Below are 12,197 nucleotides of genomic sequence, written 5' to 3'. Positions count from 1 at the left end.
GGCCAGATCCATCTCTCAGGTCCTGTGTCAAGTTGTTTTTGACCTAGTAAATCTTTGGGAATCAGCTTGTTGGCACAAAAATACTATTTTATGCCATTGGCTCATTAAATAGGAACTAATTGTGAGCGTTTTTTTTTTTTTGTTTTTTTTTACAAGCTGCTTGTAACAAAGTGCCAAATGATACAATTTCAAACTGGTCCTTTGCTAAGTTGTCCGTTATGTGGAGACAACACCAGCTCATCTCTTGAGTTGGCGCTTATTTTTCCTCCCCCACACACACTTTAATGATTCATAGGTCAGTGTTACATGATCTAATTGATTTAAGGCTTACACTACCACTTAAATCAACTAGTCTGAAAACATTTAACAGGCATTAGAGCAGGAGCGTCCAACTCCAGGCCTCAAGTGCTGGTGTCCTGCAGGTTATAGATGTGTCCTTGATCCACACAGCTGATTTAAATGGCTAAATTTCCTTCTCAACATGTCTTGAAGTTCTCCAGAGGCCTGATAATGAACTAATCATTTGATTCAGGTGTGTTGACCCAGGGTGAGATCTAAAACTTGCAGGACACCGGCCCTTGAGGCCTGGAGTTGGACACCCCTGCATTAGAGGATCCAATGTTCATTTAAAGCTCTTTTTAATCTCAGTAGCTTTGCACGATTCAGACCTGTGTGTCTTCTACTTATACTGGCTGCCTGTATTAAAACTGTCTTCTTCTGACCCTTATAAACAGAAACTCTGGACAGCAGTTGTGATCCACTCTCAGTGACATCATAGAGAGCCACGAGTTGGAAAAACTCTTAAACTTTAACATTCAGTGCTGTCTGAATATAAGGAAAAGCATAATGAGAGTAATTTAACGTGGACTCACTGAAAAGCAAAATGTAATTTAAAAATAAGAGAAAACAGAATAGACTTGGGAATTAATAAGTAAATGAGCTCAAATTTATTCAAGTTTTGATACAATATTTAACAGAAATGACCCTCAGCAGAGGTCTTCTGGCTACAAAGCAGCATTAGGGGGACAGAATCAGTGGTAAAAAGAGGCTCTCGAGTGAGAATGAATCTAACTGAACACAAAACTGATGCGAATACGTGAACAACAGTAAAAATAACATGAGGGGAAAAACCTGAAGCTTTAGATTTGATCTTAGTGTCGAATTGTTAAAAACACAGAAAACAGTTTTTCCTTTCACAGCCTCCCGACTCTGCCAAGCAAACATAACACACATTGTGAAGAGAGTAGCCCACTCTGTGGATTACAGAACACCAGATCTGAGTGCCAACAGTGGTTAGCCGTTCAATGCCTCGTAAATACAGCAGTTGAGCCACTCGAGCCGGGCGCTGTCCTAGTTTGATACTGACAACAAATGACAAGAATTCTGGTGAGCATTCATGAGAGATGCTCAAGTGAGCATGAAAAGGGTTTAGTGTTACAGTCCTTTCATCAGCAGAAGCCCTTTCATTCTCCAAGAACGATGACAAAACAGTTCACCCGAATGCAACATGTTTGTTTTTAGTGGCGCCGAACACAACCTCGCTGAAGTGTGCACCGTGAAAAAGGCACAATTTAAAATGTTCCGTAAACAAGAACGGGCTTTAAATGGTAGAGCCTCTCCTCTGTGCTTTTAGTGGTTCAGCGTGTCATCATCAGACAATCCTGCTCCTCTTAACAGCTAAGAGAGCGCAAACAGGCTGCAGCGGTACCTGAGAAAGTGACCTGCTGAAATGTCTGCCATCATAATTAGTGTCATTTTAAACTGGCGATCAATATTAAAGCAAAGCTCTCGTACACGTCAAACTCTGGACAACATTGTAAATACCAGAGCCCGACAGATATCAGCCGATATCAGCATTTCTAATGGCGCATTAAAGTTGAAAAGTGGAAAGAAGACATGGCTGTAGAGCATATTTTGAGTGTTGATGTTGCAAGCTTTTAGTTCAGAGATCACTCCTCTGTGACTTCTCAGTAAGCAACACCTGTTTGTTACACCACAGACAACAAGCAGCTGATCTGAGCACCTCCAGTTAGAGTGCTTTTAAACTACATGAGCCAAATCTTATGGAAATGTGGTTATGCTAAATATTGCTGCTTATGTGTCGGATTTTTAAATTGCCGGATATCAGTTTAGGTCTTAGTCATCATACATCAGTGGGGCTCTGGTAAATACTGTGTATGAATAAGCCTTTAACTTATGAAATTGCACCAGGTGTAAAAGCTACTGGAACCCTGAGAAAAGCCAACACGGGCTTATAGCACACTGTGCTATGAGGCGTTCAGTTTAAGTAGCACAGAGTAATGCACTGTTCCAACACATCAGTAAACCTTAACAGTCATTGGTCATAGCCTAACCAATCAACATTCACCTGTTACTTTGTTATGTCATCACAAACGGCTTCATAGCCTAAATCTTTATTCCGTCACGCTGAGCCGCAAACTCAGTCTTAAAATGCACATCGAGACGATTCAAATGACCTCGATGCAATACGATAAATCTGAGGGCAATGAGAGCACGTGCTTGGACCGATAAATCCTCCTGACTTAAGGTATCTGAAACGAAAAACCTGGATGGGAGAATGCCAAATAATGGACAGGTTTGCTTTAAACGCATCACTGCAAGATGATACAAGACCAGCTGTAACTAATAAGACACAAATCTGCATTAGTATCTCCAACAAGTCGAGTGAATCAGTAATAAAGCACAACAATGTTCATCAAACAGTTGTGTACGAATGCCATCTGCAGCTGTTTGTCATCACAGAGCTCCAAAACAAGCAGCAAGAGTCTAATGAATGACTTTGGACAGACTTCTAAACCTTTGGTGTACGTCACCTCTCCAGACCAGTTCACAGTGTCCCTGTAACTGACAAAGCTCTGGGTTCAAATCAGTCCTTTTTGTTGACACTGAAATACTGACATTGTGGAGAAGAGCTGTCAAAAAGGCCTCAAAACAGAAACATGCCTCAGAACGCGTGTCAGCTCGTCCAAAAGAGAAGAAAAGAGGCCTGGATGGCAATGGAATTACATGGAAGGCTCCTTCACTAGTTTGGCTCCTTCAACTAGTTTATTGGATCCTGTTCATATCCCATTTACATGGAAATTCCATTTATTCCTTCACATCTGTTCAGAGAAGCGGAATATCCTGAGGCAACTGGTCCAAGTCGACAGAGGAGAAGAGGTCAGTGATGCCCTCCCCGTCAGCCACGCTCACAACGCAGCCCTCCTCATTGTGAGAGAAGGCCACAGGGGGACTGAGAGCAACAAAACTGCACTCAGAGGGGGGCTGGGGGGAGGTGAGAGTGGAGGGTATAGGAGAGCGCTGCTGTGTCGGCTCAGGCTGAAGCTTGGAGAGATTATCAATTCCACAACTGCTGTTAGCGTTTTCTGGAATGACACGGGAGTGTGAATGAGGAGACACCGGTGAGGAAGAAAGTGATCAAATCACCCAAAAATCTCAAAACAGAGTTGGAGCTGGGCATAGTACTGTTCAAGGCTCCTGTGACAGCAACGCGGTTACGGTGATACGTCGTTTCCTTGTCCTCTGTGGCACCAGAGCGACAGGATGCTCAAACACAAGACTCACCTCTGGAAAACTGAGCGAAGGCCGCGAAGGGCAAATCGAGCATGGAGTCGCTGTCATTTAAATGACTTCCACTGCCCTCGTCAGCAGCTGAATAACCTGTAGCTTCGATGGGGAGGGGCTCATCGGAGCACATGAACACATCAATGGGTCCCTGAGTGCTGCTGAGGTGGATCTGCAGGCTCTGAGCATTGAGAAAGCAGACACGTGGATTTATGATTAACGACTCAAAAACAGCAGCAGTTCCACTAGAGAACAGAAATGACTAATAATCTTACACCTTGTCCGACTGACATGTACCTCGTCTGGGTGTGGCACTACGAGTTGAGTCTCTGTGGGGGCTTTGATCACGATCACAGTCTGATCTTTCAGAGCGGGAATCCTATAGATATCCTTGTAAGTCAAATAGGCGTATGTGAGCCACAAAGTCAAGGAAGACAATAAAAACAACAGACTGGTGTTTGTGTGCCGCTGGAGCTTAGAGTTCAGCGGACTCCAAAACTCATGCACGTGTCGCACCAGCAGTGTGGTTTCACCTACATCATGTCAGCTTTTCAAATCATAACTGTACGACTGCAGGACACCGCATGCTCACACTGCAACAGTTTCTTTATCACAAGGTAGACCTGTTTTCTTTACACCAATATGAGCCACAATTCATAAAACAAACACCAAAAAAACAAAAAACAAACAAACACTATTGACCCATTAGGAAGGTGTTTTTCCCCCTGCCACAGGAGAGGCAGATTTATCCCACTTTTAGCCAAGCCGGCAATTAAATACAATACATTTGTGATAATACATCAATCAAATGTGATCAAGTGGCAAAATTCACACATTTGTTGCCAACTACAAACATCAAAACTCACATTAACTACTGGCCAAAATGTCACTGATGTAAAACAGGCATTCCCAACAAATATGACAGAGCTGCTGCAGGTGGGATTTGACTACAAAATGACCGGCACGCTCTTTAACGCAGGCACAGTGCAATCAGTCCGTCTGCGGTTATGAATTGGATGGCAGTTATTTTCAAACCTGCAGTTGGTCTGAGCCATTCCACGATTGCTGGGAGACAAACTGCCCTCCCACCAGGCAACCAACCACCCTATAATTGAAAGCGGGCGTTGTGGACCAGCTGGTTGCTGCAACTACTTGGAATCGGCCATCAAATTTGATTTGAAAAGATAAATAAAAAATTCAACACAATCACCAGACAACCACTGCTTTTTATTAACCACAAGGCAGGTGCGTTCTGAAACATTAGTGATAATTAATTCCAGGTATTGTTTGCTCTTTGAAAGCTAGTATTTTTCCTTGATTGGAACAAATAAACTTTTCCTCCTTTATGCCAACAGCACACACACCACTACAGTAAAGACTGTCTCTGGTCAGCCATTATTAAATGTTGACAGTTTACAAAGAAAGAAATGTACCTCTAGTGCCACCTGCATGTCTCATGAAGTCAATGCAGTTTGAAAGGCAGACATACTGAGACTTTGAGAACAACTCAGGGCTCCTGGTGCTGTTACCTTAACGGCAAACACTAATATTTTTATCCTAGCAGTTTTACCCATTAAACCTGCCTTCAGAGTGTTTCCTGGGTGACAATAAAGAGTGAAATGAAGCTGAACAGACAAAGGATATCTGTGACTGTGGCAGTCCTCACACAGCTCATGAATCTGCTCCGTACAGCTTTGGATCAGCTCGTCCAGCTTCCTCTCCTCCTCGCCAAGAGCCTTTAGCACAGGCTGATAGTCTTCATTCAGTTGTCCGCCCCTGTGCACAAGCATTCAAAAACACCCAGGTCAACAGCGAAACAAGCAACACTCAAGTTATCCAATGTGTCTGAGCATTAGGAGCAGAAAAAAAGCCCCCTTGCCCTACTAAATACAGTGGCTTGCAAAAGTATTCGATTACACACAGGTGCACTCTATTTAGTCATTAGCACTCATCAGGCAATGTCTATGGGCAACTTACTGCACTCAGACCAAAGGGGGCTGAATAATTACACACACCCCACTTTTCAGTTATTTATTTGTAAAACATGTTTGGAATCATGAATGATTTTCGTTCCACTTCTCACGTGTGCACCACTTTGTTTTGGTCTTTCACGTGGAATTCCAATAAAATTGATTCATGTTTGTGGCTGTAATGTGACAAAATGTGGGAAAGTTCTAGGGGGCCGAATACTTTTGCAAGCCACTGTATACATTTATGCATAAAATGGGTCTATGTTTGTTACTTACTGGCCCAGTTTATACTTACCACCACTGGATGTGGTTTTTAGACTTCTTTTTGATGAGCTGGATCCCTTCAAGGACGTTTGTGATATCATAGATGCGCCTCTTAGAGGCGCCAAGTTCCCGACACACTACGTTTAAATCCAAAACCCCATCGGCGGAGCACCTCAGGAGCTCTGCAAACTTCCGGGTCAAGAGACCCAGTGACGTATCGAAGCGTGACCTCTCCCGCTTGCACATTAGGGAACCGAGACCTGGAGGATAAACGGACAGGTGGAGACTGAGATGTTTTCTTGCTGGTAATGGCTGCACCATAGGAGTATCTCTTAACCCCCCTTTTCCTTGACTACCTACTCAGATCAACTCGGCACGGTTTGCCGTGATTTTCAGGATTTTCCATTAGGTTATAGTATCTGGCTAGGTTATAGTTGCCCTGGAGGCAACAGCTACAGCAGGAATAAGGTTGGCTGGTGCTTGTGTATGTGTGATGGTCTGTCAGAACTTTCTCTCAACAAGATAGTTTTACATGCATGCAGCTGAGATTACAGTTAAGGCTGAGTTCAAAGATGGGCAGCGTCTGACTGCCTAGTTAGTGAGTAAGGCTGCCATTCATGACCCAAAAACTTCAAAATGTTAATCCTTGTGATAATCATCAAGTCCCCCAAACTGGATCTGTCACTGACTCATTCAAGGATGAAGATGACGCCAATTTTGAGTTTGAGTTTTTTACCAGCACAGTTCTGCATTCTAAATCCGTAGGCTTTAAGATGAATCTGGTGACCCTTTGCATCTATAACAGCTTCTACTGTTCTGGGAAGACTTGCTACAAGATTGAGTGTGTGTGAGACTTTTTGCCCTGCTGATCCAGCAGAGCACTTATGAGGTCAAATGCTGATGTTGGAATTAGAAAGTCTGACTTGCTGTTGCAGTCCTAGAGTCCAGTGAATACGTTACACCACTCTGTCTGATGCAATCTGGAACTACTGTCCATCATGTGTCGTCCTTTTTATCTACCTCGGGAATTTGCATCGGTCATTGTAAGTGCCGTTTATATTCCACCACAAGCGGACACGGTCACCGCCTTATGCGAGCTGCATGAGGCACTCACACAGCACCAGACACAACACCGGGACGCTGCGCTTATTGTGACGGGGGACTTTAATAGCGCCAACCTCAAACGCGCAGCGCCGAACTTTTATCAACACATCACCTGCCCCACCAGGGGTGAAAGGACACTGGACCACTGCTACACTACGGTCAAGGACGGCTACAAGGCACAATCCCGCCCCCCGTTTGGCAAATCTGATCACGCCGCCATCTTCCTCATGCCAAAATACAAACAAAGGCTGAAACAGGAAGTTCCGGTTCAGAGGAAGGTCGCGCGCTGGACGGATCAATCGGTGGCCGCGTTACAGGACGCACTCGATGACGCAGACTGGGGCATGTTCAGAAACAGCTCCGACGATGACGTCAACGTGTTTACGGAAGCGGTTGTGGGATTCATCGGGAAACTAGCGGATGATACCGTGGAGACAAAGACTATCACAACGTTTCCCAACCAGAAGTCGTGGGTGGATAAAACCATCCGCGACGCTCTGAGATCCCGCACCGCTGCCTACAACACGGGACTCATGACGGGGGACATGGACCCGTACAAAGCCGCGTCATATAACGTGCGGAGGGCGGTGAAAGAGGCGAAGCAGCGCTACGGGAGGAAACTAGAGTCACAACTCCAACAGAGTGACTCTAGGAGCCTGTGGCGGGGACTAAGGACAATAACGGACTATAAAGCACCAACAACCGATATGACGAACGCGGCCGTGACTCTGGCAGACGAGCTGAACACTTTCTATGCTCGCTTCGAGGCTGCAGCTAAGGTCTCCAACAATGCTAGTGTTAGCGGCGCTAACGGCTGCAGACAGGAAGATACTGCCAGCACCGGAAACGTGCTCGTCATCTCCGAGCATGAAGTAAGGAGAGCCTTCAAGAGAGTGAACACCAGGAAAGCAGCAGGACCAGACGGCATCCCAGGTCGTATCCTAAGAGACTGCGCATACCAGCTAGCTCCTGTGTTCACTGAGATATTCAACATCTCTTTATCTCAGTCGGTGATCCCCACATGCTTCAAAGAGTCCATCATTGTTCCTGTCCCGAAGAAACCCCACCCTGCTTCTCTCAATGACTATCGCCCTGTAGCCCTCACCTCAGTAGTGATGAAGTGCTTTGAACGCCTGGTCAGAGACTTCATCATTTCTTCACTACCAGACACACTGGACCCACTACAGTTCGCTTACCGTCCAAATCGTTCCACAGACGATGCCATCTCTCATCTCCTCCACACATCACTCACTCACTTGGACACTAGAAGGGGGAATTATGTTAAAATGCTCTTCATAGACTACAGCTCTGCATTTAACACCATAATTCCCTCCACACTCACCACCAAGCTGGAGCATCTGGGACTCAGCTCATCTATGTGTCAGTGGATCTCCAACTTCCTAACTGGCAGACCACAGGCAGTAAGGATGGGCGGACATGTCTCAGCCTCCACCACTCTCAGCACTGGAGCCCCCCAGGGGTGTGTTCTGAGCCCCCTGCTGTACTCTTTGTACACATATGACTGTGTGGCCACTACCAGCTCCACCACCATCATCAAGTTTGCTGACGACACCGTCGTGGTGGGCCTGATCTCTGATAACAACGAGACGGCCTACCTGAAGGAGATTAGGAATCTGGAGAACTGGTGCCAGAGGAACAACCTCCTTCTAAACGTCAGTAAGACAAAGGAGCTGATAGTGGACTTCAGCACTAAGCAGGAGAGGAACTACCAGACCCCCGTCATCAACGAGTGCCCAGTGGAGAGAGTGGACAGCTTCAAATACCTCGGAGTTCACATCACGCAGGACCTGTCATGGTCCTGTCACATCAACACCGTGGTGAAAAAGGCCCGACAGCGTCTCTACCACCTCAGACGCTTGAGAGACTTCCAACTGCCCTCCAAGGTGCTCAGGAACTTTTACTCGTGCACCATAGAGAGCATCCTGGCGGGAAACATCTTAACCTGGTTCGGGAACAGCACCATGCAGGACAGACGAGCTCTACAGAGGGTTGTGCGGTCAGCTGAGCGCACCATCCGCTCCGAGCTCCCTGACCTGCACTCAATCTACAGCAGGCGGTGCTGGACCAAGGCCAGGAAGATCGTGAAGGACCTCAGCCATCCCAACAACAGACTGTTCTCTCTGTTGAGGTCAGGAAAGCGATTCCGCTCCCTGAAGACCAACACAGAGAGACTGAGGAGGAGCTTCTTCCCGCAGGCGATACGGTCTCTCAATCACACCACCACACAGTACTGACCCACACATATGGTTCTTACACACACACTGGACTTTCTGGACATTGTTTTTGCACACATTGTTTTTTTGCACAACACTGGTCACTATCTTCTTCATTTCCGGTTAATACTTGTACAGCTGCTGTTATTGTGTATATATTTATTTATATTTAGATTTCTTCATACATTCTTATATAGTTCTATATTGTGTATTGTGTATTTTGTTGTACAGTTATTTCATTTTTAACCTTAATTTATATTTTATTCCTTCCTAGTTAAATTTACCCTTTTTAATTTTTCATATTTATTTCCTATCTTATTCATAGCCTTTTCCTTTTTGTTCTCTTTAGGTCACGAGCAGTTGTCCAAGCATTTCACTACATATCGTACTGTGTATGACTGTGTACGTGACAAATAAAATTTGAATTTGAATTTGAATTTTGAATTTGAAGCCTCATATCACCAACCACAGGAGAACCACAAAGCTCCTGATGCACACTTTTTGTCCTGATGTTAATGCCAGAGGACCTTTGAAACTCTGCAGTTACTTAGTCAGCCTAGCTTGGCAATGACTTTTTCACATTGTGTACTTTAGCACTCTGTCATCCTGCTCTGCAAGAGTGCATGCTCTGACACTTCAAGGCTGAGTTACTAAATACTTCTGCTTGCAATAAAACCACTTACAGCTGATCTTGGAATATTTAGGAGAGGACCAAGTTCATGAACAGACTTTCTGCAACAGTGCAGTCCTATTATAGTACTAAGCTCTTGAGAATAACCCAGTCTTTCACAAATGTTTGCAAAGGCAGACTGCATGATTGGATGGATTTTGCTGCTGGATTTTATACACCTGTGACTGAGGGATTAAATCAACACCTCAACTGAGCGATTAAGCCGTGTGGCCCAGTTAGTCCATTTTTTGAAGGAGAAGCATATCAAAGCATTTGACACCATTAACTTATTAATTTAAGTTTTTGCTACACACGCCATTGGAACAAAATATCACCCATTAACTATGCTCTCCTGTAAACTGTAAAGCTGCGTCCGAGAGGTTTTATCCATTTCTTCCTTGGAATGGGCATGTTTTTCCATCTGATAATCCAGAGCACAAGTTATTACATCACACAGCCTTACTGGTTTCTCCTGTGTTTGTTAGATGGACCTCTGGCAGCACTGCCTCCATCCTGGAGGTCTGGGGCGGGTCACCGTCTTCCAGCTCCAGCTTTATTCCTTTGCCTGAAAATATTTAAGACAACTTGTTAGAAGTTACTGCTTGATATTGCAATATCATGCAACTTGGGATGTGTTTTCCCCTAATTTGTCACAGGGCTTCAATTTTTGCAGTAATATAAACTTGTCACTAGCCCACTGCCTTTACTTGAGAACCATGTAATTGTAAGATGTGAGCACGTCTCTGCATAAACTAGTAAACCAGTGTTGCCTTCACGGACTAATTGCTTTAGTTATTTCAAGCTGTCACTTATTACTTCGCAACTGGGGCAGAAGCTAGCTTCCCTCATCAGTGTGTGTGTAAGCTAACAGTAGGAACACTCCCCTTCCCCCTCCCATGCTGAGCATGCGACAGTTGTTTTGCAGCAATGATAAACAGCACCCCGCTACCGGGCTCCTTACCAATGTTTCCTCACACAAACTCGACGGCTGAAGTGTGCAGTCAGATTACACGGCACCCGAAGTCCGACATTTACACAAGTCCCCGACCATGCGCGAAGGTAAAACAAGCGTAAATCTACCGGATATACGCAAAAGGTCACAGTCCACCCTTCTAAATAAAATCATACTCACATATTAAAACATGACATCGTTATGAAAATGGCTTTAAACCTAAAGTATGAAGTGGTCCATTACAGCTAGTGAATCTTATATTAACTATTAATGCAAACTGTTTAAATTCTGTATTGTGTCGTGTTTTTTAACCAGTTTGAAGAAAATTAGAAAAATAAATAAATAATAATAAAAACAGCAGAAACTAAACAAAAAACATTACATTTTACACCAAATCTTAGCATCTACAGTTATTTTTTACTACTGTTGATCATTTTAGACGTTATACTCTGATTTTTATACAGCAAGGACACCTATGCAACTTTAAAACTAAATACTTTTTCGGACAAGCCTTTATTCTGAAAAGGTACTTCCTGGCTAACCAGCACGCGTTTGACCGATAATAACCTTAACTGATAAACCACCAAGTATTTAAGTCTCACCGCTTGCGTAAAATAGTCTCCGTTATATAGACATGCCCACATCAGCTGTCAAACCGCACTTCGTTTCTGAATTATAAACGGCCGTAACAAATATAAGCCTTCGGGCCTTTTCGAGCTTCACTTTCCTCTGGTCTCTGGGGTTTGGTGCTGCCTGCCTCCAAGAACTCCACTTTCACAGCGATTCCCACACAAAGGGCCCCGACCTATTAGGGTCCACACAGCCTCTGTACACTCCTGTTAGGCTCTCCGAGAACAAGAAACCAGCTTTTCTTCTACCGTCAAGCAGAAACAGTCACCCTTATCATGATTTCTACTGAGCATCCTGACGGGGTTTTAAAATGTTTTAAATTCAAGATGGAAACAATTTTCCTGGTATTAAACCAGATTTTCACGAGACAGGATATCGGCTATGCACGCTAGTGGCGGGCGGATCGATCCCAAGTCGGCATCGGATCCATACTAGCCTGGTGAGATGGATTCTTTACTTTAAGTTTTGCTCTTGTTTGCAGTGCTGTGCTTTCGGCAAAGATGAAACAGCCAGGTCGCCGGACTCGCTCCTGTGTCAGCGCAGAGCAGGCGCACTTTGCTTCCCCTCCCCCCTCTTGTGTTTAGGCGTTGTGCTGTCACGTGACGCGATTTAGACGCTTTGGTTGTTAAGTTGTTTACATATTTTCACCAGTTATATTATAGTTTCTCAACAGTACTTGTTTTAACTTGTTTACTGGTTCTCCTGCCTTTTTTGAAGAAAAATCTTTAAATAAAACCCCCCCAAAAAACCTTGATAACCAAACCACCACGGCTGCATTTTCATGCTTC

The 12,197-nt window shown here is 44.6% G+C and overlaps 1 protein-coding gene across 3 annotated transcripts; it reads right to left on the bottom strand.

Moving 5' to 3' along the window:
* Positions 1–924: 924 nt before the first annotated feature.
* Positions 925–11,981, bottom strand: e2f3 (E2F transcription factor 3). Of its 3 annotated transcripts, none has more exons than XM_026155987.1 (7): positions 11,867–11,981; positions 10,291–10,392; positions 5,851–6,079; positions 5,230–5,361; positions 3,883–3,997; positions 3,586–3,766; positions 925–3,386 (listed from the first exon to the last, which is right to left on the bottom strand). In XM_026155987.1, exons 2-7 carry the CDS (start codon positions 10,337–10,339, stop codon positions 3,127–3,129), a joined length of 966 nt encoding a protein of 321 aa, XP_026011772.1. In that variant the 5' UTR covers positions 10,340–10,392; positions 11,867–11,981; the 3' UTR covers positions 925–3,126. The 3 variants fall into 3 exon arrangements, with proteins under 3 accessions (XP_026011772.1, XP_026011773.1, XP_026011771.1); XM_026155988.1 differs by lacking the exon at positions 11,867–11,981 and adding an exon at positions 11,382–11,776; XM_026155986.1 differs by lacking the exon at positions 11,867–11,981 and adding an exon at positions 10,789–10,924.
* Positions 11,982–12,197: the final 216 nt, after the last annotated feature.

Source organism: Astatotilapia calliptera, chromosome 22, assembly GCF_900246225.1.
Source record: "Astatotilapia calliptera chromosome 22, fAstCal1.2, whole genome shotgun sequence".
In the NCBI taxonomy this organism is placed as follows: domain Eukaryota; kingdom Metazoa; phylum Chordata; class Actinopteri; order Cichliformes; family Cichlidae; genus Astatotilapia; species Astatotilapia calliptera.
The sequence above is the reverse complement of the archived record's forward strand: the minus strand, read 5'-3'. Positions and strand labels throughout refer to the sequence as shown.